The sequence below is a fragment of the Pholis gunnellus genome (genome assembly GCF_910591455.1).
Source record: "Pholis gunnellus genome assembly, chromosome: 6".
In the NCBI taxonomy this organism is placed as follows: Eukaryota; Metazoa; Chordata; class Actinopteri; order Perciformes; family Pholidae; genus Pholis; species Pholis gunnellus.
Genome location: NC_136532.1, coordinates 14,587,431 through 14,615,123, shown reverse-complemented (window position 1 = coordinate 14,615,123; position 27,693 = coordinate 14,587,431). Strand labels below are relative to the sequence as shown.

At 42.6% G+C, this 27,693-nt stretch overlaps 1 protein-coding gene across 1 annotated transcript in view; it reads left to right on the top strand.

The window, feature by feature from the left end:
- The window catches only part of kiaa0825 (KIAA0825 ortholog), a gene marked incomplete at its 5' end in the record, with an annotated part of 105,612 nt that continues 77,919 nt past the window's right edge, over positions 1-27,693 (top strand). Inside the window, 10 exons of the mRNA XM_079160587.1 lie at positions 1-131; positions 8,314-8,476; positions 8,769-8,948; positions 9,319-9,495; positions 9,701-10,025; positions 18,361-18,528; positions 20,178-20,263; positions 20,430-20,687; positions 24,572-24,846; positions 26,210-26,360. Coding sequence (XP_079016713.1) covers positions 1-131; positions 8,314-8,476; positions 8,769-8,948; positions 9,319-9,495; positions 9,701-10,025; positions 18,361-18,528; positions 20,178-20,263; positions 20,430-20,687; positions 24,572-24,846; positions 26,210-26,360 — 1,914 coding nt within the window. The remainder of the gene's footprint in view (positions 132-8,313; positions 8,477-8,768; positions 8,949-9,318; positions 9,496-9,700; positions 10,026-18,360; positions 18,529-20,177; positions 20,264-20,429; positions 20,688-24,571; positions 24,847-26,209; positions 26,361-27,693) is intronic.

The window sequence follows — 27,693 nt, the reverse complement described above, 5'->3', positions numbered from 1 at the left end:
ATGGAGTGGCCAGGGGATTTTCCTGAAGACCATGCCTTTGTGGAGCTGCTGGTTCCAGGGCTTTCCAGTGAGCTGGACTTTGAACAACTCCTAAAAGACACAGAGGAGAAACTCAACCTCAATGCCAACAGGTCAGTCAGAGAGTAGCATTAATACGCCCTCTTGAACCCTTTGAGCTTACATTAGAACAGTTCTGTCCTTCAGAGTTTTATCACATTGACTTGACTTTTACTTTCCCCCCCCCAATCACTTTTACGTCACTTTAAGAATTTAAACTATATTATGTCAAAGCCAAGTTAAAATTAAGTACAGTCCCATCTGACAAATACACCCCAAATAAGAAGACATGGATGAGACAGTAAAGTTTTTAAAACACACTGTTTTTGAGGTTTTATTTCCATTTTTTTCTGTGAATCTCAGGTAAAGGACAGGAAGCGAAGCACTTTATAATGTGCGATTTAGAATGAGAACACAGCACTGGCAAAATGACATAAATGTTAAACAGTTACTCTGACAAAACATAATTAAAGCTTCATGTTTACTTTGATGGATTATATTATTCTCAGGAAATGTTCACAAGTTGTGTGTTCGTACTGTACAAATATTAAGGCCTCAGATTTCCTTTTGCTGACTATATGTGTAGATATTTGCAGGAATGCAAATCATTTTAGAGAGAGGAGAAACCTCCACGACAATAGAAAAAACACCGATAATATTGTTTACATGGCAGAAATATGTTGCAGAGCTAGCAATATGAAATCATGATTAAAAGCTGAAAGGATGCATCCATATTCTGTTTTACTTTTCTCTTTCTCTCTATCTTCCTCCTTATCGCTCCACAAAGTTCAATCATGTCGATCTTCTGAATGTCCAATGACCAATCACACTTGACGTGCCTTCATCATAGTTTTTTAAAATACATATTTCAGACTCATTCCAAGAGTGAATGTTGAATTTCTTTACTTACATGCCTACTTGAACATGCCTGCATGTTTTCAAAAACACATCAACATTAAAATGTTTCATTTAAAATAAAGAGATTTCTTTCAAATGAAATAAATCCCTAATTTCAGCTACGTCTGCTTTCCTTCGTTGGAGTCAAATGAGAAACAAAAGAGAAACCTCGTCAACACAAGCCTTTAGAAATATGGCAGAAAAAAAAATCTGAGATCCTGACCCTGATGTCTAACAAACCATAAATGGTCTGTAAGTGTTAATTTTGACAATAATTTTAAAATTAGTTTAAGTCATTGCTAACTAGTAACTGTAGTTGGTTTAAGTCACATTTTAGTCTTTTTAAAAAATGTGCTTCTGTAAAGATTTAGTCAGTGGAAGACATTTTGAATTGTTTCTAATTTTAGTCAATGTTTCAGTCATAATTATCTCAGACCGTTTCATGTTAGAAATGTTTAAAATATTCCAATGGGAAGTACGCATACCTTGAACTATGTGTTTAGTCATCAACTCACAATGGCTTCATCTTTTAAAGGCCTGGAGCGTGCTGCCTGTTTTTTTCTGTTTGCTCATTTAGTTACTTGGAGTTGGAATTGAGTTTTGTTTAGTTAAAAATGGTTATCATGAGCTTAGGCCAAGCTTCTTCCCATTATAAAGATGGGTGAAGGTTTGGGGAAATATGGATGCACTTTATTAATCCCAAATTTGGAAATAATTGAATAAGGTTATGCAGGATGTAAACGTTTCTACATCTTTAACATGCTCTTATCTGCTGTTTGTTGCAATGCTCGTTTTCAATTAGAAAACATGTTAATGGTGCAAGGCAAGCTGATTGCTAACGCAGTGAGAATTTGTACTTGTACTTAAATAGTTTAAAAGGAAAACAGCCATTGCTTTGAGATGGCTACTGTAGAATAAGTTATCCCCTGAACTGAGCCAGCTCTTTAGTCTCGTCTTTACTCAACAGGAGATAATGAACATCATTTACGTTGCTACAATTTAGTCATGAAATAAAAGGAAGTCAATGAATACTTTGGCTAATCGTCAACTCTTTGTTGGCAAAATTCCCACTGACCTACACCAGGTAATGTGTCACTCTGGCAGCAGTGTGAAGGAATGTAATGAAAGATTATTAAATCCAAAGTCTGATTACAACAGACTCCGAAACTAAAGTAATTAAGTCAGTCTCAACAGCTGAACTTGTGTTTGTAAAAGTCAGATGCATTTGCGTTATAAGAAAAAGAATGTGAGCTGACAATGACTGTTCTTTGACTGTGTAGTCAGAAAAAAAGGAAATGTTTCAAATACAATATATAACTAAAGCACTTGGTTTAAACACATGGTATCACATAAAGAGAAATCTGTCCAGTTACAGGTAACTGTGAACTTGAGACTAACCACTTAATTGCAGTATAGCCTTAACCTGATCTCTCACAATAACCTGGTGTGTAATGTGTCTGTAAATGTAGCTTGTAGTTCATGGTTGAGGTAAGTGTATTACGATTTATAAAGAGGCCATGATTCAACTTTAAGAATTTGTTTACAATGTTCCTTAAAAACAAATAAGGTCAAATATTTGATAATACAAACTGAAGAATCTTTCTAGGTCGTTCAATTTCAGTAATTACAATGGAACAATAAAAAAAATCACTGAAGACTGAAATATAGACAGGAATAGTTGGAGAGCACAAATAGACTGATAAAGAGAGCGACATGGGGAGGGTGGGAGATCTATATTTCAGGTCTTTTATCGTTTGTGGGGTTGGGATGCTGAGGGCAGATGATGAAGGACAGGCTAAATGTAGCAAGTGAACAAAGCCTCACTCTGGCACCATTAGTGTATGGGGTCTCACCCCCCCTCTCCCCCTCCCCTTCTCTCTCTTTCTTTCCTTCCCCCTTCTAAATGGGAACATAATAATTGAAGATTCCACATCTTGAAACGAAAACCCTTGGGTAGGTAATTCAAGGCTTATTACAGAAGGCCGGGCCATTTTTCTGCTTTCTAAGCATTAAAGGGTTATTTTGTGTTCCTGCAGATGGGAGTGGGATAACCATTATGAGAACAAAGCATCCAGATAATGGAGAATGAGGCTAAAAATAAGGCAATCCTCCTCTCGCCGCGGGGGACCACTGGTCAGTGTCTGTCAGGCTGCAGCTAACTTCCTCCCAGACTACTCCAGGACAGATCCAGTCAAACACAATCTTGCAAGGCCTCGACCAGGGTGGGCTGCAGCCATATATAGAGCCACACACACATCCACCACTCACTCACCTGCTGCCTAATTGTCTTATCAGTGAACGGGACAAATTACGGAAGTGGGGGATAGGAAAGGGAAACTGAGAGATGGAGGAGACAGAGTTGCCCACACCCGGGAAGGACTTCAACCTGTTTGGTGGTCGGAGTGACTGGCCTGCTCCCAGTTCTCAGATGTCAGAGATTTGCCTATACGAGCTGCACCCTAATTGAAGGAGATTAAGATAGGCTGACAACGGAGCTGGCTCCCCTAAATTGAAATGCTGTAATCCATTAGTTTTCATCAGATGCGACAGTGGCGCGGTTCAGGGTCGGGCGGGGAGTGGGGCCGGGGAGCCGTCGGCTACCAGGAAAAGACCTCTAATGAAGTGTCAGGACAGGCGTGGAGACTGTTGACAGGCCTCTAGTTTCACACTGGCAAGGCAAATGGCTCTCACTAGTCGCTTGCCAATCTTGATCAAGGTACAATATCAATACTTTTAAATTTGATACTGTGTGTGTGTGTGCGCTTCTGAGAATCAGGTGGAGTTGAAAGCCTGCCACGGTACAATATCGTGCAAGGTTCCCTCTCAATGAACAAAAATACTGATCTGTAGTCCTTGCAGTATGTAGCTGATTCTGTGTTTAGCTGAGCGTGACACGTGTGTTAAGTTAGTATATCAGCTGTATCGGTTCTCCGGTATCATTGGCTGTGCTGGGTGACTGGGAGGTTGAGAGCTGAGGGCACTAAGTGGGAGACAGGCTGGGCCAGGACGGGATCTGTTTACAGCCTGTTCATTCAAGCCCATTCACTGCTTTTCCCCTCGCAGAATGGGGCTCTTTGATGGAGGAGATATTTAGTTCTCAGGCGGCTGGTTTGGCACTGACTACAGCTGGGGCTTATTTGAAAGGGATCTCCCTGCCCCCGTTGCCTCCAACCCCCCACCTCCTGTAGGCGAGCGGAGCACGGCAGACAGACAGCCCCACAGCAGCCCACCCACACTAAATTAATTCTGACAAGGAACTTAAGATAACGTCAAAGCGCTGACTAATCGCAGGATTGGGTTTCTGTAAGTCAGGGAGCTGTGAAATGTGCCATCATATCTAATAAAAGACCTCCGGTTGTTCCCTTTCTCTCTCAGCGGTGGTGAAGGTTGGGGGGGGGAGCGCGGGTGTGGTGTCGACTGTCTAGCTAGACTGATCTGAAAAACAATTAGATTTCACTTCAGCAGTGAAAGTGCAAGTGTGTGTGTGTGTGTGTGTGTGTGTGTGTGTCAGTTAGGATAAAATGATTGACATGTTTGTCAAGAGGCCTAAAGAATCCTTTCCTCCCAGTTTCTTCTGCTTCTTTTCTCATTCTCCGGGTCTTTTGTTGAGTTGTGCTCCGGCGTTTTTGCCATTACAGGTTCGTCCATTGTCGTCTTAACTCAGATAGTTGAATGGTTTTATTTTCTGTGACTCCTCTGTTTTCTACCCATTTTTGCCTTCCTCTTCTCTCATTCGCTTTCTGTCTCTTTCCTTGGTGTCTGAGCTGCTGGCAGTGGAAGTCATCAGGTTCGGAGCTAATCCTGCCAAGTTGATTAGACTGCAGGTAGCTTTTACACCAGCGGGCAAAAGGTCGCAACATTGTGGAGAGCTGGATGGACTTCTTGACACAGACCATCCACATTGACTTTATAACTTACAGCACAAGGCCCTAAGGAGGGGTAATTGAAAGGCGAGAGTGAGGAAAAGAAAATTAGGAAAGTAAGAGTGTTGAGGAGAGAGAAAAGAAAGAGGGGAAATAGAGAGAGACGAACTGTGGAGGGAAGGCCTGAGAATGGTTCTGCAGAGGCAAGTGCTGTTGCCGTAGCCATTAGAGTACATTGTTTTGTTGAGTGAAGGCAAGAGTGAGATGATGGGGAGTGGAAATAGAGAATGAAGCCCAGAAGCCAATCCTTTTTCCCACCTTCCTGTCTTAGTCTATGGCTTTCTATGGCTTTCAAGTCAACAATCTCTTGGGTCCACAATTGGCAATATTGAGTCTCAGAGACTGCTCTAAATGCCTTGTGGAGTCCCAGTCCCTATAAAGGTGGATGTTCTGGGAAGCTTAACCTGAAATTAAAACCCCAAATTCGGTTATAAACTGAATAAAAAGAGAAAAGCCACACAGTTCATACAGTGTAGTCTACTTAAATCTTCTGCTTTTAAAGCTTGGGTAGGTAATATTGGAGAAATCAGCAAGAGAGAGCTAGATTCAAAACATTATCCAATTGGGGGGGAAAAAGCATTGTGTTGCCAACTCTTTTCCAATTAAAGTAGCTAACATCACTAGCTCCAAAAGTCGCTAAATCTAGCGAAAAAGTTGCCAAGTGAGCAACACTAACAGCCCTTCTCTTCAGGCCTCCTTCCAAAGCCACTCCACCAAAAGTATCGTAATGAACGTAAACAATGAACATGGCTATTGTTGGTACTCATAACTGTCAAGCTAGCTGCTTTTGGAAGACTACGGTGACATGCCATATGTGCGACGGCAGAGTGAGCGTCATGCAGGAAGGCAGGTAGACATGTCATAGGTAATGATTGGACGGGCTTATTACAGTCCTACGACAGCCACATATACTGTTTTTTTTATTGTTTTTTTTAGAGCACTTGATTTATTGATTGAATTTCAACAAATATAACAAAAATGCTTCTAAAATCCATCACCCACCCTAGCTTTAATGAACTTCAGAGGGTAGGTGAAAACTGAGCTGTACAGATGGAAGCCCATTTGAAACCTGCTGTCTATGTTAGGTCCTGGGGTGGAGCCCAGAACGAACGTCCTTGTTTATGACGTACTATAAACACACATACAATGCTTTGTTCTGTCATTTAATCTACAGCAGGGTTTCATTGCAAGACATGACAGAAATCTATGCTAAAATTTTAATTTGGAACATTTCTCACTATTGCATTTTTTCTCTTTGTATTTTGCCTGCCCTGAGTGATTTAAAAAAAAAATGGAAAGTGTTGTTTTGTGTAAACTGTCTAGGACAGTCAATGCTATTATTCTCCGTTAGTGAAAGCAAAGTCAGAGGTCACACAAACAAACCAGCATCTAAACAGTCTTTTGTGTTGTTTAAAGTGGTGTCTATTAATTTTACACACAGTGCCATCAGCAATCCTGAGCCATGCTGGCTATGATTTGACCTTGCTGAAGCCGTGTTTTACAGTTTGCTTTGGGCAAGCATAGCTAAGAGTTGCTGCACTCTCACAGTCTGTCACACGTTTAGGCAATATCTTTCCCATACAATGTTCACAAGAAAAAGCAGGAACATGAACAGTGACACACACACACACAGGGTAAAAAACAAACAAACACACGATAAGGCCTATTTAATGAGAGGTTTGAAAGTTCACTCCAAAACACACCCACCTTGTAGGCAAGGTGTCTGTTAGTCAGCAAGTTGGTGGCAAGAGAGTAAAGTGAGATGCATCATCTGGCCTGCCTAAAGAAGAAGAGAAAGTAAGAGAGATGGTTAAAGAGTGAGAGAGACAGAGAGAGAGAGAGAATGATAGCATTAGGCAGTGTTCAACCTAGAGGATAGCGGTTTGTAACAGTCTATAACATTTTATTCCCCTTGCGTTTTTCCCCTCTGAAACGAAAGTGTGTCAGATTGAACGGTTATTTAATGTGTTGCCATTGTAAGACATCTGGATGCGTTCATGGCCCAGGAGCAGGCAGGAGGCAGTTTATAGACCTGCGGTAGGGGATGAGCTATCTGAAATGGCACTTTGGCTCAAAATCATGTATGCTTACACACACACACACACACACACACACACACACACACACACACACACAAGTGTGGAGGACAAGATATGTAGTTCTGCAGCTAATTAATATTCTCATTATATATTCATTATTTATTTGAGCATTGCATTAGTCATGTAACATATTAAATGTCACAGCAAGTTCGCAGAGACCAGTGATTTATTAACCAACCTTTCATCATTATTTGATTATCAGATGTGTAATTCATAGACAGTCTTTCTTTCTTTAATCGATTTTTGTTGATCAGTCAAACGATTGTCTGATTATAATTTCAGCCCTAAATTTACTGTAAGCACACACACACACACACACACATTCAGGCAAACAAACACACAGTCACATATAAACACAATAGCAGCCTGCACAACAACAACATGTTTAATTATGTAGGCCTGGTATGCACACACACACACACACACACACCATACTCGTACTCACAGTTTTTCATGCCCCAATATATATGCATTGATTTGCATGGAAATGACTAAACTTGTCGAGCCCAAACATGTCATTTCTAATCTGTCATATTAAAGGGGAAACGGAATAGCTGATGCAGCCTGTTAAAATCAAAAGAGCTGTGTGTGTGTGTGTGTGTGTGTGTGTATGTGTGCGTGTGTGTGTGTGTGTCAAGGCGAAGAGTAAGACGCGAGAAGGCAAGAAGCGTGTGTCTCAGATGCCTGCCGATGCCTGTAACACCACTTCACATCACATGCTTAGCACACACTCACACACTGATATATCGATGTCTGTGTTCATTACTGTTGATGCTTCTGTATCTGTCTTCTCACGGACACTGAATGAGAGTGAGGGAGAGCCAAACGTGATGATATGGCGTCTGTGTGTTTGTATGACTGTAATGTGGCTGTGTGTGTGTTGTTCCTGCGTGTTTGTGGTGCAGCAGCATTTATGCTTGAATGACTGGGGTGTACTTAATCTCTCGAAATTCTACTTTCAAAATAAAGACACTGTCCTCGTATATCTTGACAGTCAAACACTTCGTTCAATCACAACTGGGTATGGGAAGAGTTTAGATCAACAGGAACATGTTTCCTGTGTGTTGGCTGGTAAACATGACATGTAGGAGAACATCAGATGGACCAGCTCTAATCCAAACCAGTGAAAGTGGTCAATTTTTAACAAGAAATATTGTTAAGTTGAGACTGAATTTGGTTTTAAATGTCCTTTTTGTTGTTGTCAGAATTAAACATAAGCAGCAACAATTGCAAATGTTTGGAAGGTATTGCTGAGTGCCTCACTTTTGCTCTCAGAGCACGATAATGAATACTGTTCTTGCCTTAGCTCTCACGCTTACAGTGTATCTTGTCCGCAGCATTGAACGGCAGCTAAAGGAGCTCCAGGCCAAAATGGGAGACTCCCGGGAGCGTCCGCCGAGCCCTTCAGAGTGCCTGCAGTGGTTCAACATCAAAGCACACAACGGCTTCCGACCGGGTACCGCAGGACATGAAGAGCTCATCGACTTCTTCAGAGCTTTGGTAATAGAGACTGACTGATGGTGTTGATAATAAAAGTGTATTTTAAATATTTCACAGATAATAAATAAAATGGTTGGGTCGATCATACGGATTTCATCAATTTGAGCTGATATTGCTGAGAATCCCCAGTTTCCCAATTAATTGCATTTATTGTTATTAACACAACCTTCAGATGGAAGAAGACAACCCTGGATATTTCCCAACTTTTGTATGAGGACAATAATGTTCTGACTTAATCAGTTTAATGCTATTAACATCTGCAGCCCCCCCCCCCCTCCTCTGCTCCACTCAGAAACAGCACCTGAGGTCTGAAGAGGCGGGGAAAGAGGAGGTGACCCTTCAACTACTGCTACATTTGTCTGCCCAGTGTGGTATCTGCTTTCCCTGTACCCCTTCTTCGTCCTCCCCCTCCACTCTGACTGCCTCCTCCATCCACTTGGTTCATCAAGTCAGAGATGACGCCTCATTAGAGGTAATATACTGTAGAATTATATCACACAATATTGAGTTCTTAAAGAATGAATTTCGACGTTTTAATGTCCGTCTTAAAACAGTACGCCCATATTACATTTAAAGCATTATTGGTCATTTTAATTGTTTCTGCTCTTTATACTGGCCACAGAGATATCCCCCTCTAAAGCTATTTCAATGTAAGTAATGGGGGACAAAATACACAGCCCTTGTTCTGTATAAACATGCATTCAGAAGTTGAGCTGGAGCTTATAGCAGACTGCTTATTGTTGTATACCTGAGTAAGGGCACTGTTTACTCCGAAAGAATTGTCTTGCTGTTGATTATCAGTTTGTTTTTACACTTACCCTTCATTTTATTATTTTCTTAAGATCCAGGAGGCCTGGGATGATGTACGTCTCCAGCTTCGTCGCCACCTGCTGGACCGGCTGTCTTCTCGCTGCCCAGATCCTCCTGGACCCAGACATATTTCCATCCCTGAACGGGTCCACTGTCTGCAACAGCTGTTCTTTCTTTACCCTGAGTCAGAGGCCCTCACACATTACCAGGTATGATAAAACTGTGAAAATTCAGTAATAAAAAATCCTGGGAAATATTCCATAATTTTCCATGTGAATAAAATGTGTGTTTAAACATATGATAGGGAGTGTATTAGTCTCTTCAAGATCCACATTGTGAACTTGTTGTACCAATAATATAAAGTATATACCGATGATTTTACAGTGATATATTATTTTGATTTTAATGATCCAGGGCCTGAGAAGTCAATCCGTGCTGGTTCTTCTGCTCTCTGCCCTGAGCTCAAGCCCAGGCGGTGAGACCGGCTTTGACAGACTGGCTAAAGGCTTCCGCCACGTGGTCCCAGCTCTGACCCAAGCCCTCACAGAGGAGCTCCATGTCCTTTCAAGACTAGCAGAACCACACACCATCCTGGGTTTCCTCAATGTGGCCTACCTCAACACTGTGGCCCGGGAACTGGCCTCCCTGATGGAGAGAGAATGTGAGACGGCCCTGAGGGACAACACCACGCTAAGTAGCAAGATCAAGAAATATTCAGCCAGGTCACGGGCAACCGTAGGTAAGTGGCTCTTTGTGAACATTTTCTTAATCTGATAGCTATTTTACTTTATCTGCTCATGCTTTGCTCTCTCTTCTAGTGCTTGGTAAGTTGTTGGATGTACCTTACAGCAGTTTTGTCCTTCCATTTCTGCCGTCCCTCCGCTCCTCCTGCTTCTTATCGTTACCTAATAAAGGCTAACGATTTTCTCTCTCCCCTCCTCTCCATTTTTACTTTCCTGTTACTTTCCAACTGTATTGTGTAGTGATCTGAGCCACAGCCAAGGCCTCTTTAAGTGATTGTCAGTAACTGCTGTTCCCCTTGTAATTGCTTTCTTTTTACTGCCCTCGCTCCCGTCTGCCTCACTTTCTTCTTAACTAACAAAAATAGAAGAGTAGCATTTCCAGGGCCAAGGCTTCTTTTGAAACTACTTCTCAACACTATTTACCACATGGTTTGTCTATGACTGTGATGAGCCCTGATCCCATGAGAGGTCCGAGCTTTATCCAAGGTCTGTCGACAGTATGTTTAAGCCACAGTTAATTCACTCCTTTACCTTGAGCCTCAGGCAACATTTACTGTTTCATCTTGGGGAATGGTTTAAATTGCGTTACAAACATAGCTCTGCTGTCCTCTTTACAAGAATGCCATAAAGAAGGAAATCTAAATCAAGTTAATTAAAACATAGCAAGGGCAAAGTAGCAGCAGTACCTTCATTCAATCTCATGACCTTACAGCGAAGAAGAGGAAATGATTCATCGTAACCTTCCTCTTACTTTTGAGCAGCGATACAAAAAAGAAAGTTTGTTCAGAAGTACGAGCAAGGTTCAACCTTTTCAGAATTGAGGATGGATATTTGAGAGAAAGAAATACTTTTAACATTTGTCAACGGAGAATGTGTCACCGTCATAGAACAGGCAGTGATGTTATACACTGAGACAAGAGAAGAGTGTAGACCTTCACACGCCGTGTCACTTTTGATACTTAATTCCCCCCATATTCTCTTTGTTTGTTTTATATTGGCCTATTTACAGCTTGCTGAGGGTAAAGATCCACAATAAAAAAAAAGTAAAGTGTGTGAGCCATTGTTTACTTTTTCAAATATGGTGCACATGTCAACTTCCCTGCGGAACGAGGAGAAGAGTGCTTTTACATCTGCCATTCTTCGATAAACACACAGCCTTGCGTCTTTCTCTCCCTCTCTCCCTCCCTCCATCTCTCTCTTTCCATCTCCCTCTCTGGTTTTTACTTTCCCTCTCCTTAAATGTGAGATGAGAGGAGGCAGCCAGGATAATTGGCCATGCGTCAGTTGGGCTGTTTGATCACGTAACGCGGCGGAGGCTACACACCTACGTGCCGCTCAACAAACCGTCAAATGTAGCACCGGAGGCAGAACACGGCTCCAAAGGGAGCGGGGGACCCGTGCTGTGTAATGATGGTAAAATGGAGCAGTTTTGCCTGTGCTGGCTTTACGTGTGTGTGTGTGTGTGTGTGTGTGTGTGTGTGTGTGTGTGTGTGTGTTTGAGAGAGTTTGACTATCAGCTGCAACACCGCTTTAAGGGCTACAACTGGGATTACATTTTTGTGTTGTTCATGTTTTAAAGTCCCCCCCCCCCAAAAAAAAAAAAACAGAACCCACATATTCACCACCCTAACGCCCGTGGCTCCTTTAGAGCCAAAGCTTAAACGTTAATGCATAATCTGCTTTCACACTTTACTGTCTATACTGTATGCTACGCCCATAATTGTCAAGACAATTATGACAGTGGTAGAAAAAAGTGATTCTATTTTCATAAGCATCCTATGACTCCTTAGATCTCCCCCTCCCTCCCCGCTGTGTTATTGTTTATTTCTGCAGTAGAGGCAGGCGGTAGGTATATTTTGATAAGAGCCATGCCTGGGAGACTGTGTAGGCTCCCGGGGGAGCAGCGCTGTCTGTAGCATCAGCCACTGTCAAACCACTGAACCATTTAACAGCGTTCACGGCGAGATCTGCCTCCTCTTTTAACCCCACTGACTCAAAGGTAGGCTCTGACATTGTACCGAGACAGATGTGAAGGGCCCCATCCCTCCATTTTCTCCCTCTTCTTCTTTTATTTCCCCCCTTTTCCTTCACTCCATCTCTCCCGCGTCCAATTCCCCTCCTTTTTTCTTCTCTTGTCTTTTCCCATTTTCCTGTAGTTTTCCCAGTGTAATGGGGTGAGCAGTGAGACTGGGGAGTGTGGTAGACAGGTTGGCTGGTCAGGAACAATACAGGCTTTAAACCTTACTAACACACCTCACTGAGTCTGCAGGAGAGTGGGAGGGCCAAGTCTACATGTGCATGTCACTGTATGTGTGTGTGTATGCGCGTGTGTGCTGGATTTAGCCAAAATAATGTTAGTACTCTAATTTACATTTTTCAGTGCTATTAGATCTATAGAGCTATGTTGGGATAAAGTTAAGTGGCCATCAGATCCAGTGTTTTCATACTTTTATTAAGCAATCATGTAAATTCTCTACCTTCACGATTTTCCACAGTAAAAGTTGCAGATGGATAAGATTTGTCCACACAATTACACATTTTTCACTTCAACTTGCTAGTTATTGCTGATGTTTATACAAAAACTAGTGACCAGAATTAGGGAATCCTTTCGATAAAGTTGGAATAATTCCATGCAGAAACACCAACACTGCAAGAGTGGATATGCATGTGTTCATGTGTGTTTTCAATCAACTTTGAGCATATGTCATCTGAACATGTCTGCCCATCTGTTTTTGAGTTGATGCGAGTGTGTGTTTTTGTGCGTGCGTGTGTGTGTGTGTGTGTGTGTGTGTGTGTGTACTAATTGCAGGCTTACTTAGAAAAATGTGTGATCAAGAGTCATTTAATACCTCCCTTTTAAAAGTGCATCATTAAATTACCATATGGCTTCAGTCATTTTCATACATATGAATAGGACATCCATATTTTTGTAGGACATCAAAAGCTTTCATTCCAGCTTCTCTGCACACACACACACATTCCCTAACAGTCGATCACAGGGGTGAAGTCGAGGTTGTTCAAACACTGTGCAACCCCATTCTGATAGCGCTGATTTGAATTCCACTTCCACTAATTTCCCCATATGACGAAGTCGGCAGCTCCCAATAGATTAAAAAAAGGATTGAGTTTGAACATATACAGCAAGCACATTCGCTGCCACCGCACCCCACCCGCCTCGCCCTTTCTGGCTCTTTGAACTCTTTCTTGGAGAATGCAGAGCAGCCTATTCAGCGGGGAGAGAGGTTCTGTAGTGACGCGAGATAGCTCGGCTGAGGCTCTGACTGGCATTGGAGGTGCTTGTGGGGATTGAGGCTGCTTGGGAATGGCGTTTGTTAATATTTATTAAGAGCAGCGCCTCACTAGATCATATCTCTGCCTGAGTTTATACACACTGTCAGCCAGGGACGTGCACTCACATGCTGCCATGTAATTATGTGCTAGGTAGGTGGGTTTCTGTGTGTGTGTGTGTGTGTGTGTGTCTGTGTACACGTGGGCATGTGTGTATATGTGATGCTACCGGTTTATGGATGATTCGTTTTCACTGTATGCTGCTGCCTTCTCATTGTCCTTGCAGACAGTGAAAAGGCCTTGTTTAGGAAAGATACCACACAGAGCAAGTGGTTGTTTACTAATCTTAATGAGGAGAGCTGGGTCTTTACTCTCTCTGGTTGTGTAATGTGTGCGTGTGTGTCAGTGTTCATTTTCTCTAAATCATGGCTCCAATGAAATCACACTGAAAAATATGTTTCATGGCCCTTGAGAATGTGTATTATGCATGCCATTTATTTTTCCCCATTTCCTCCGAGTGGTCACAATGGCTTTTGTGTATCACTCTTGAAAAGCTCAAGGATATGAACATTTCCCTGGCACCTTCTATTGAGAAAGCACAGACAAAAATGGCTGGCTTATTGAGAGCAGCCAGCACTTTGTGATGAAGAGTCAGTGTGATTCGCCGAGGGCTTGAAAACAATAATGCAAACAAGGGTACTAAACAAGTGGGTTTTAATGAAATACTCCCATCGAGACAATACATTCCTCCTTGTTCTTCATCCCGCCCGGTTCAAGTACGTTGAGGAAGCTACAGCAATATTAACCCCTATCTCACTGTCACTGCAATATACACCACAAAGAGAGCCAGATGCACAGACAGACACAGAGAAACAAACACATTGTAGAAGAAAGTAAGCAGTTCTTCTCTGTCACCACAAGAACACCTCTTTCACCACTACACCTCCTTCTTTGAAAGGCAACTTAATTGAGATATCAAATATTGCAACTTTCCCCTTCTGTGAAGGGCAGGTGGCCCCTGCTGTGGCCTGGTTGGACATCACCCAGGGAAAGGGCCACAAGAGACCAGTGCTTGTGTGCTGTTGTGCGTTTATGTGTGCGTGCGTGTGTCGGAGTGTGTATTGGGGAATCGCAGCAGGAGGCTTCTCATAATAATGCTGTCTGAGTGAGCACTGGGCCGCAACTGACGAAGAGGACCCCAGCTGTCACAGGGCGTAGCGGGCGGTCCACAGTGGCTCGTAGCCTTCCCACATACACACACACATATGAACACAGACGTACCCCAAGGCACCCACAGGACCCTGCTTGACACGCACTGAACACACAAGACGGCATGGATACACAGAGAACACATGCACAAAAAGAAGCACACAGAAGTGCTCACCAGCCATAGCCATAGCCATACACCGCAAGAGCATAGCCCCATAATAAGAATGAAGAGGTGCACACACATTATGGGGACTGTAGGCACAAGGATGTTAACAAAAACAAAGCTACAAACAAGTTACTTTGCACTTTTTAAACTTTTTTTTATCCGTAGAATTCTGTTTCATGAATTGTATGCAATATGTAAAGCAGGTTTAATTTCCATTGTTCAAGTCGTGCTAAAATTGTATTGCCTTCTGAAATCCCCCTTTTTTATCTCTGTATGTAATGAAACTAAGTGCTGACATCACCTGTAGGGGGTGTTATACAAAACACACATCAGCACAAACACAGATAGCTCGTCTTAGCATATTGTGATCACATGATAAGAGACTTGAGGCCAGTCTGGTAGTGTGGTAAGAGAGCGGCAGACCAGCCTGCTGATGGTCTGATTTAGAGAGACAGAATGAGCGAAAGAGAGGAAAATGAGGGACAGAGGATGAGACAGAGAGAGAGAGAGATATGCTGTGCTGGAGAGAAATTAAATCAGTGGCTGAATTATTGCATGATTGCCCATTCCCCAAAGACTTGGGCATCATTTGGTAGAAAGTGTCTAATAATTGGTTTTCGGCCATGTCAGACACATGCAATCCCCCCTACTAATGGCTCTGTTTGGAAGAACTGGGCCTCCTGGGTCAGAGAAGGACAGAAAATAGCCAGACGGCGAAAAGAGCCCTACGCCCTTCTCCTTTTTTTTCCCCCTCTCTCAGATAAAGGAGTGAACAAGAGAGAAAGAGAGACACAAGAAGGAGAGTGTGTGTGTATGTGAGCGAAGAGGAAATGAAGTGGCAATAAGTGCAGCCAAAGGGGAAATGCTCTTCACCGCGAGTTTAATACATCAGACTGGGGATTTGGCAGCCCGCCACACAGCAATTGTTTACCTTTTTGCTCACTGGCTGCATCTGTTCTGTTTTGTAAACGGCACTAAACTATTCGCCCGTAAACACCGGAATCAATAACAACTGCTAAGGGAATTCCCTTATCCCGCCCCTCCCTCTCTTTCCCTCCCTCTCTTCCCCATGTTTTCATCCCCAACCACCACCCCTTTTCCTTCCCCTAGATCTCCTCCTCTCTTCCCTCTCTCTCTCTGTTCGCTGCCAGTCAAAAGCAGTGTGTGTATATATGAGAGAGAGAGAGAGAGAGAGAGAGAGAGAGAGAGTGTGCTGTGTAGCTGATGGTGGATCCCACAGGAGAGACAGACAAGGAGAAGACTGATGGCTCGCCAAAAATACCTGCTCTGTTTGTTTTCTCCTTTTGTGTTACATTGTTGTCATTGTTAAAAGCTACAAACTGAGACTGGCCACTGTAGACCTGCAGTTTGGTATTTTCAGACTTTTTTTTTTTACAATCTTCCTCCTCCATATGAAACATAAAGCCCCCCCCGTCCACAGACACTGTTTTCTGTTTCACACATTTTGTTGAATGACACATTGCTTGACATATGCTTGTTTTCTTTGAGGGCTTCTGATGAGATGCATACTGCTTTTATGGTCATCACAGTAACCATTGATTTTCTTTTTGTTTATAAGAACACCCTCACACTGTAATGTCATGTGGGGGAGCTTATATATAGACATATAATTTGTTCCTGCTTTCAGCACCAGCTTTTAGCACCTGTCCTCCCTTATTGATTCTCAGTACATTGACCTTTGGTTGAACTATTCTGCCTGCTAGTGCCCTTCCTCATTCTACTCTATGAGACATGCCATGCACTACACTATATGACACACCTGGGTGCTTTTAAGCACACCCTCTCCATCAACCGGCTATGAGAGCCTCCATTTGGCCCCACTGTTGTGACAAAGGTATAATGAGGTTTAGATGGCTGTGTACTAGACTGCTATGGCTATAGGGCTATTTGGCTAGGGAGACGACTATAAATACCTATATAGCCTGGGCGGCAGAGCTCGATGAGAGGCTGAGGTAGAACATTGCTAAACATCAAGGTCATGTGCGACTACTTAGAGTATGAGTTAGTGAGCGAGTGAAACAGTCATAGGGTCACAGGCTGAAGGAATGAATGGTTACAAAGGAGAGAGAGAGACATGCTCTGGAAAAGGTGATTCTCCAGATGAAGTGGTGGTTAACGGGTGCTATGCTCAAATGAATGCCCAACAGAAGGTGAGGTGAGGACGGGGGGGTTGTAGTGATAGCTTTTTAGAGAATCCCACTAGCTCTTTCTCATGTGTTACTGTATAATAAGGTTTAGATTGTTTACTCTTGAGTTGTTGACACTTTGAGTTTACCCCCACGTTGAGGCACGGAAGGCGATGTCGATTTGCTGGTGACTTCAGAAAGAGACATGATTGTTGGTGCGTGCATGAATGTGCAAGCCGCAGAATGAGGCTGGCGCGTGTGTGTCAGCCAGGTCACGCATGTACACATGCAGAGCGAGGTAGTCTCTCTAGCACAGGCTCCCACTGGACCCCATTACGGAGGAGCTGCCGAGCTGCGGACCCATGCAGCTTAATCACACGCGCACACAACACACAAATGCATACGCACACAGTCAAACACACGCCGAGTAATTACGCAGGTATTCACGTGCGATTTCATACATGCATGCACACACACTTGCACATAAATACATGTATACACTAAGATTTGCAAACACAAACAAACTTGAGGTCAGAATATATTCCACAGAGTCTGGTAGCAGTGTGGCAATTATCCTGCAAGACTGACATGTGCAAATGTGTGTGAAAGTGTCTTCTACAAAATCAAGTTATTCATAAAGACCTGCATTACATGCACATAAACACACATGTGCACACCCGGCAGACACAAACACTCATCGACTCTCACTCATAAACACTCGTGTAAACAAACACACATGCATACACACAGAGAGAGTCAAGACCTCATGCATGATTAAACCAGGCATCCTTGGGGACAGTGTGTTGTCATATTGTTAGATTTTGTTTAACAATATAGCAGAATTACATTAGGATCCAGAGGCGATAATGTTACAATTATTGGCAAAGAGCCCCCCCCCCCTCCTTCTTTCTTTCCTTCCCAACACTCAATCATCTCTGTGCTTTCAGAGTCCAGGCTAATACTGAGCTCATCCATTCCCAAATGCCTTTGCAGTGGAGGAGCTCATTTAAGCGGACACACAAAAGTATTTGTGCATGTGTCTGGGAGTATGGCAACGCATCTCCCAGCCGCCCATTCTCCAGCTTAATGCGGAACATCCCCCGGGTGATGGCTTTGGCAGCCTCCAAAATGGGAAATCCATATTTGCCGAGGGGGTCATCGGCGGGTTAGGGGAGAAAAGTTTGTGCCGGGAGAAAAGGATGTGCATGTGTGACTTCTCAGGGAGCAAAGTTTTGCATATTTTTTCACTGTCTCTTTGTTTATGCCGTGTTTTGGGAAAACATGAATGGGTCGATATTTATAAGAGGTGCCGTGCCAGGCAAGACTTGAGGGGATGGGGGGGGGGGGGGGGTGTTTCTGATGAGTTCATGTAGGTTGGGTTGAAAACCTATTTTCATGAAATAGTTTTTTCCTTTACTGAACTGTAAACTGTTCTCCCTCCTCTATATCTCCGTCAGCCAAGTATTCACAAGCATAGTTTATTTTTCCTATTTTACATTATTTTTCTTCCCTCCTTCACAGCGCCAATGGAGCACCCCATGAAAAACAGAAGCTTCAGTTTAACGTTACACCAGCTGAGGGCGTTAACCCAGCTAGCCTGCACCCTGCTGAGGTTTGAGGGGATCGTGAAGGAGCTGGTCACTAATATGACCGTCATTGACTGTACAGGAGAAACTCCCTCTGTTAAAGGTACGACTCCATTCACCTGTGTTTAAATGTTGGACATGAAACCAGAGCTGTGGCTACCTCCGAGATCAGGATCTCTTTACTTTTTCTGGGAAATTGAGTAGTCTTAGTAACCTGCGATGCAGTTTACATTTATAATTTTAAGATTGAACATGACCGATACTATTTAAACATTCTTCAGGTCGAATACTTTTAAAATGAACATTTTTAAGGCCAAAAAATATTAGACTATATTCAGAGTTTTCCCACACGAGTTTAAGCCTCACAGTGAGGAGAAGGTTCTGAAGCAGTATTTAGGCCATCAAGTAGACAGATCAGCTGAATATGATTAAACAGATAATGAATGAATTACATTTGAAAAATCCAAATTATTTATTATTATTATATTTATTATTATTATATTTATTTAACCAGATAAGTCAATTGAGAACCAGTTCTCATTTACAATGACGACCTGGCTAAAAAGGCAGCAACAGCAAGTCGTAATTAGATTACTCGACTTTTGTTAGAGTGGGGGGACCCGGGTATTTTCTTGCTACAGCCCTACATGTGTGCCTCTCCTCCAGGCATCAACAGTCCAGTTATGACCCCCCCCCCACACACACACACACACACACACACACAGACACACACACACACACACACACACATTGTTACTTGTTCTAGCAGGGAATCTGAATTGTGTCTGAAGAAATGTTATTTTAGTAGGGAATTATCTTGGGTATTATATAAGCCTTTAGTATCCTTTTCCTCTCTCCCCTTTGAACTGCCGCTCTAGAGATGTTAAATGAAAGCTTTTGGTGCATGGAGTAATTTCCATAAAGGTTACATTTACAAAAACAAGACTTGCAGAAAGGCTCAATTTACAGAGAGGTAAACAGCCTTTAAAGGGCAGTTATCCAAATCATTAATTCCAGGCAATCAAACGGCTTAATTACCAGAAATTCATCAGATGGGCTTAAAGGTCAAAAAGTGATGCGCTTGCTGCTTCCTCCTTCTTCCATTCCATGCGGTCTTGTTCGGCTAAATTGCCTCGCCTGGGGTCTCACTCTTCGCCTTCTGATTAGGAAATTGTGGCCATGATGTTCACGCTTTTTAATTGCAAACCAACCCAACATCCTGTACGCTTGTCTTCATGTCCCCCCTACATATCCCCATCTCCCCACACATCAACACAATCTCCCCTCATGGAATTACCCCATGTGGTTGATGCTATCTGGGTTCAAATCAAATCTAATCCCCAAATTTAGACTCGTAAAGCAGTCGCCATTAACATTTACTGCCTTTTGCGTCTCCCTCTGAGGCAACTATTCTCCGGTCACTGTCTCATTTGGGCTCATGGGGAAGGATGGGAGCAAAATGACCCATATCTGGCTCTGTGTTATATACAGCTGCTTTCATGTCACTGCACTTTGCATTCAGTCGGACCCTTAACACACAGTATGATACAGTATATTATGTGTGATATGGGAATATCCATGCTCAGAAAAGATGCTACTGACTATCACCACACAGCTTTCCATTTTAATCTCATGAGTTTCTGGATCATTGTTGGTCCCTGTTGAGATTTCTCTGACGTGATTTGAGAGCTCTACCAGGCACTGTCTGATGTCTTTTAAAATGTATTAAACGATGTTTGCATTATTATTTAGGCATCTTGAAAAAGAACAGAGAGGATTTAGATGTGACAGCAGATGGCAAGAAATCCACAGCAGAACCACTTCTCCACATGCCAGAGGTGAGACTTTTCTATGTGTTATCATTTGTAAGACCCTTGTGAGAAAGTTTCTGTTCTATTACGGCAATTCAAAGTCATTCAGGCTCGTTATCATTTTACAACAGGTAAAACATTCCCTTCAGCGTTCCAAAATGAATTGGCTGTTGGCTCATCTCCTGTTTTGCAGGCGCATGTTTTGGAGTTTGATTGGAGGTCAGCATTTAGGGGGCTGGTCCCTCACATGGCACATTGTGTTAAAGTGGTGCTGGAGGACGTTTGTACCAGGAGTCTACAGCAGGAGGAAGCCTTGCATTCTTCAGGACACACCTCCATCACCCTGAGCCGCACTACAGGAGACACTGCCATCGCAGCCGGCAACACACATCTCAGAGAAGACTCCTTCTACACCTACTCGGAGAGAGAGACTCCCAAAATGATAGACAAGGTACTCCCAGATTTTTGGTAGGATGGTTTGAAAAATGGTTGTGAAGCTGACAATTAAATGTAATAAGTGGCGTTTTCTTAGTGTAATATAGTTATGTTATGTAAGTGACACAGAAAAACCTCTCTTTCTTTCTCCCATCAAAGGTTCAATCTGTAACCTTAATGTAAACAAAGTGGCAGACTTGCAACCAAAATATAATTTGAAAAAACATAGTATTTGAACATGCCATAACTTCTGGAATGATTTACAAATGTACAAAAGTACAATGATAAAAACCTGTTAGTAAGACAACAAATTCCACAGATGAAGCTGTCTCTCTTCATCAGGAGAGTACACTAGATCCCCTTCATCTAAGTTTTATTTATGAAATCATTTCTCATACAGTGAATTCAAATTCAAGTCCAAATGTCTTCTCTTGTTTTTCCCCGATGTCTTGTTTTCTCTTTAAGAATAACAGTTCCAAAGAAAATTTAAAACAAGAAGCATTACTTGAAAATGAAGTTTGGAATATTTAAACAATTTAGTAAATGCCCTATTGGTCTGTCGCCGAAATAGAGATGGGGTTCCGTGCGTGTGCTTCTCATGTCATTCACATGTTAAAACATTTATACCCTGCCAACTAATACAAACACTATAAGCCACTGTTTTTCTCCCACACATAATTGATCACATTATACGTCTGTAAAACTCAGCTGGTCTATGTTTGCACAAACTGAAACACACAAACACACGCACCGGTCTAATACATCACTATGTATTAGACCCAAACTTGTCACTCCTCACCCTCTGCATAAGCATGCATTGTGTCCCTCACCTGTTCATCCTCCTTTATTAGTTCCTGGCTGAACAATGCAGGTCTACAAACATGGCCTAGACCCACGGGAGATGAATGGGTTTGTAGCCTTAGCGGAAAGCCCCCTCTGCAATAGAGAGTCCAAATGATTTGGGACTGACACAGTTGACACCCTGGATCAGAGAGGGCCTTGGAAATAATCATCAGCATTACTTGAGGGGAGGACTCTTAGAACAAAATAGAGACAGGGGGTAACCCGTAGGCAGTATGGGGGATATTATGAGGGCTAGATGGTGTGTAGAGAAAAGTGTTGAATTGGGGAAAGTATAGAGTCTACAGATGATAGAGGGATGTATCACAAAGAGGCCAGGGCAGAGAGCAGGATAAAGACGGGATAGTTTGAGAGAAGAGATGAGAAGAGAGGGCCTGGGAAATGGCAGGAAGAGGTGAGGTAGACACCAGAGATTGACACCAGTGTCTGATGTGAGACCAGGCTTAGTGTCGAACTCTACAAAGGTTCTCCACTGTTCAGAGCTGGACTTCCATATATTTACTTCAATTTAGAATGACACAATCCTGTTTTGTTTTTTTACTGTTTTTTTACCATTGCTGAACAACTTTTCCTTCTTAAACTTTCTGAAACCCACTTTCACTCACCTTCTTTTAACTCTTCTGCGCCCCACTACTCTATCCTGCACTGCACATTGCACAGACTCTTATCATTACTGCCTCACCTCTTTCTCTCCTCCTCCTCCTCCTCCTCCTCCTCCCCCTCCCCTTCTTCTCTAGCCCTTTTACACTGACAGTATTTGTGGCTCTCATTGCTAACAAGTGTCAGAATTTGTCTGTGCTCAGAACCTGTACAACATATTTATGTGTAGGTCAACGCTTCAAAGATGAGAGCCTTTCAGCCCAAAGGTTATACATGCATGCATTTGCATTCAATAACACCGAGCCAGACAGACATCCAAGACGAGACCGTTAGATATTATATATATATTTTTACCCCCCCCCTTTTGACACATGCTCTGGTGTTTGAGCAGAGAGCAAATTACTATACAAGACATAAGCATGAAATATGGCCGGTTCAAAGGCATTAGGATGGATCAATATTTCACACATTTATATTCATATGTTCAGACCTCAATCCTCGCTTTTTTTTTCATGTGAACCCACTTCACTGTCTGTATTACCATACATATGCATGCTGCGATGGTACTGTTCATCCATCAGAGTACTTTAGATTGTGTACTTTTGTTCATTGGCAGTCAGTTGAGAGTTGAATGCCAAATACGTCTGTTCAACAGCTGGAACTCGCCCCTCTTGTCAGAACCTGGGATTGAGCTTTCCTTGTTTGGGTGGGCCCTTCTAAATTAGGATCTACTTCTCTATTAAGGCAGCAGAAGTGCCTTTTCTGTATGCAGACTTCACTTGCATGTTCAGTTCACCGCTTGTCTGTCTACTCCAAATTCTGCACACACAAGCAGGCACTTAAAAACTTCATACAATCTCTTTCACCTTGCTGCAATGGTCCTGGTGGGATTCTGGGCTTTGATCTTAGCTAGTTAAGGTTTCAGTCTGACTTCAGTGTGGATGCATGTGTGTGGTTGTTTTTGCGCAAGTGTGCATGTGGCGATGACTGTCTGCTCAGTGTGTGTGTGTGTGTGTGTTTGTGTTTGTACCAACACGGTATGTGCATGAGATGCTTCTCCGGGGCCTCTCCATCACTCTGCTAATGCTGAGTGTTGTGTGTATGCCTCTGCTTTCTTTCTCTCAAAGCTAAGCTCCTAATGACTACATACAGTCAGATATTGACTTAATTGCCCAAACGGCCATTGTTTCACAGGCCTTTTAACCCCATTGGAAGCTTGGAGAAAATTGTGTAAAGAGATTGTGAGATTGTCAATTGTGCACACACACTGTTGCCCCGATCTGACAGAATGTCGAACTCACCAGTCAGCTCCTATAGTGAGTCAAGTAATAGAGTGCGTGACTGTAGAATCTAGAAAAAGTAACACATGCTGTGATTGAGTGATTGACTAAACTGGCATAGAGTTTTCTGAGTTATGGTGATTATTTTTTCCCCTCAGTGTGACCTGGCTTGGTAGCATAAGGGAAATGTGCTCCGTTTAAAGTCTTTTTAAGAATCTGCCCGACTCATAACTCACATGTATAGGTGTATAAATTTGGAGGCGTATGAACTCACACACACATGTGACTCCTTGGCACTTGCCTGATCATCTTTCACTGGTTTCAATGTGTCAATAGGAAGCACATGAGGTAGAAAAGGCAGTGGTGTCAAGATGTGCTTGTGTGCATCTTGTTCTCTGCAGATATATGAACAGTACATGGAAAGAATACGTAAACTGGTATGTTTCAGTACATGTGCATTTATTTTGTGCATGAGCTGGCAACACACACCATCATAAAACACACACACACACACACACACACACACACACTAGAAGAAGAATGATGTGATCAGCCCTGTCCTTATAGGCCTTTTCCAGGACAAATGTGGATAAATTAAATCAGTCTTACTTGTTGCTCTGTCAGTTCATAGAATAAGATGAAGGTCTTTTATATTGCTGAAACAGCTCCATTTCCCTTCCTCACTCTCACCTTTGCCTGACCTTTTATTTTTCTTTCCTTTCAGCACGTCTGAATACCCACCTCTGCCTATGTACTGTAACATTTCTGCTTGAATGTGGTTAACATGATATATGCTGTTATGAAATTAGACAAGTGCTGATGTACTCTCAGAAGTAACGGTTTTATTTGACCTGATGATACCAATTATGCAAGTTCAGCAGCAAAGTTCATGTGGAGGAAATGTCTTTAGACATCTGTATTCTACATTTGCACTGGTGTTTGCTTTTCAGCTGTAACGTGGCTTGCACAATGTTAGAAAAAAAATGCACGCGTAATACTCAACTCAGTCTTGAATCCTTGTCATTCTGATGACTCCCCGCAAATGTTCCATTATTTATATCTAATGAGGTCGCTCTCTGATGTTTTTCCTCTTACTGACAGGTTTCCCATCTGTTATTGAGATCATCTTATCTTGTCATTGCCTTCTCTCTACCTTCAGTTCTGTGGAGCAATCATGACGGAGCTGGATGCCTTACTACCCTTGGCAGCAGCCTGCAGGGACAGCTCTCTCCTGGAGGTGCGATCAAGCTTTGTGGAGGCATGTAGCCGGGCGGTGTTTGCCATGCTGGGCCGTTTGCAGGAGAGGGCCCTTGAGGTACCATCCTCTGCACCTCTGAGGAACCTGCCTGCTCTGCTGGCCACTTGCATGTATGTGCACCAACGACTGGAGCACTACCACGCCAGGCTGAAAGATTCAAATACTGCAGCTAAAGTGTAAGGAGAGGGTGTATGCCGGCGTGTCTGTGTGTGTTGGCGGGTATTATGGCGTGGGAGTGAAATGATATATTGGCTGCTATGCATAAATGTATGTTTATTTTACTACATCCTCTCTATCTGTCCCTCCATCCACTCCAGCATTCCTTGGATAAAATACAGAAATTGTTATTGTTTATTGATTGAATCTTGTGACCTCGATGAATAAATTGAAATGCAATTTGGGAGTCCCAAACTTTTACGTTACAGTTATGGCTGCCTTTCAAAAGGAACAACAACATTAAAGTTGAGCCGTGGGGAACATGTATGTCTGTGTGAGTGAGTGATGCTGACTGGCTGCACTAATCAGTAGAAACATGGAGATTAGTATCATTGGAAAATTAGGTTTTTACTGTCTATATTTTACAATGACAGTAGCAATACATAAAGACATACTTAAAATATGATGTATAAACCTACAGATGGTGACTGTAAAGGGCATCAGGCTATGTCAAAATGATGAGTCAGGCCTTGCTTCCAACATCCTCAACTATAACATTACTCAATCATTTCCAAACTACTGTCAATTTATCCACAATAACCTAATCAGACAGCCTGCTCAACAGATAATAAACTGAATGCCATTACAAACCGTTGTGCCACAGACTGAATCAGTGTATCACAACTCATTCCAGCTGCTCTGTTTGTATTGTCACATGATTATTTAATATAAATGTAGGTAGATTCCTTCTTTCAAAATGTACGAGCCAAATTGTACATTTTAGATTACGAGGAAGGGACCGGAAAGTAAAAAAAAAAAAGAGTAGAAATGATTGTCAGGAGGTAATGACACCCATATTGTGTCTACATCTGGTGAGTTTTTATGCCCCATAATACCCCCTTAACCTCTGCTCTCCACACATCCCCTTTTAAAGACATCTCTGGTGCCCTCAGTGCTCCTGTTGTCCCACCTCTGGCCCTTTTCACCCCTCCACCTGCACTCGCATCGTGCCCCCTCCAGTCATAAAGCACTTCCTTCTCTCTACACTGGTTTTACACCTCCTGCAACCCTGTTAAACTCTTGCCTCTCTCTGGAAAGTATCAAGGCCGGCAGATTTAATGGATACGGAATGTCAAACTTAACTTCTAGAATAAATCATCAGTTCTTTCATGTAATCATCTCACCTCATCTTTGTTTGATAGCTCCCTGAATATACAGTACACTGAATATACAGTAATCAATTATGTGTCTGGATTACAGGATTGTGCCCTGTTGGATTCTTGACCCCAGCGGTTCCCTTTCTTCTTTCTTCATATACCATATGCAGTATAGATTTTATATCTTCATTACCGTTAAAGGTTTGTTTCTCTCCCCCATGCCCAGACCCCTGACCCTGCTGCCTATTCAGAAGTACCAGGATACAGTGGAGGCATTGAGAGATCAGCTGACCACCTACTGTATCCAGGTTTGTTCCACCTGCATTCTTCAAGACGCAGAGAGTCACCACTGGGCTGACCCCAAACCTTTCTACGAGGTAAAGTGTCATCACATTTCCCTAAAAACTAGCAGGTTGAATTATTTTTCCCTCAAGACACCTAAAAAAACGTACACCATGCTAAACTATTACAATAAAATATATTGAACTGTCTTCATAAACTTCTCTGAGTTAAGGTTTTTGACATTTAAGATGTATAAGTGGAGCCTGTTTGAGTATTACTTATTTACCCCCAAATCAAAAAGACTAACACATAAAACATCTGCAGTATTGTCTGGTGTTGATTTCATTCCTTTCATTGTAAAAAGTGGAAATTCTAATGCCACGTGCCTTAGTCGACTTTTTCTGTAGATTTGAGGAACTCTAGGAATTATACTCTGGAGCTTTCTCACTTCTTCTTTTCATTCCCACAATACACCTTTACCTCCCACTCTCCCGCTTCTAACCAATCCTTCTACTCAGAGCTCCCTGAGAACATCTGTGGCTTCCATGCTGCCCTGAGGGCTCCAGGGATTCATCTGTCTGAAGTCTGTAGTCTACGCTGGGACTGTCTGGAAACAGCATAGGGCCTCTGAAACTCCCCTACCTTTATGCCCTTAAACCAATCTAAACCTGCTCTCTCTTTCATACTTTACCCTGCTTTTGCCTTTTTTCCCCCTTTGTTCCTCCCTCCTTCTCTGGGTCACTGGTGTCAGACAGACCTGCTGTGCGCAGGTGTGTGCTTTTGTTCAAGCATGCCTGTGTGCATCCGTATAGATGAATGTATGTGTGGGTGTGCAGCAGCATCTCAGGATGTGCTTTTTTTTTGGTGTTTATGTATGTATCTATGTTTTCATATCTGTTGTATTTGTGTAGCATAAGGCTTCCTTCTCCTGGACCCCTGGCCATGTGTCTTTGCTCCTTTACAGCTCAGTGCAGCTCCATGAGAGACTCTTATTTTCTTTCTTTTTGTTATATTACATTAACCTGTAAAGGACACGTGAATAGCTGTAGGCAGAGAACTATTTAATATGCTATAAAAACAACACATGAGGTCAGTGAAGGCGATCAAAAGGAGTATGGAGCATGACCTTGGCTACCTTCCTTGTCAGGATTTTGCCTTCAGAGCCAAATGCTGCATTTCATTTGAGAAAGAAAAAGCGGTTATGAGTTTCCAATTTAATTCCAGCCTCAGTTCCCCATCCCAGATTCAGTCCTCGCTGCTGCCAGGCCGTCATTTCGAAGAGGAATTTGTTCGAAGTTGACCTGGCTGGTTAAATAAAGTTTGACTTGAGTGAACGGATTAAAAAGTCCAACCACACATATGGTTGTGGATGCTCTTGTTTTGGATCCAACGTCTGTGTCCACAGGCGGGGATGGCGGCCTAATCCCG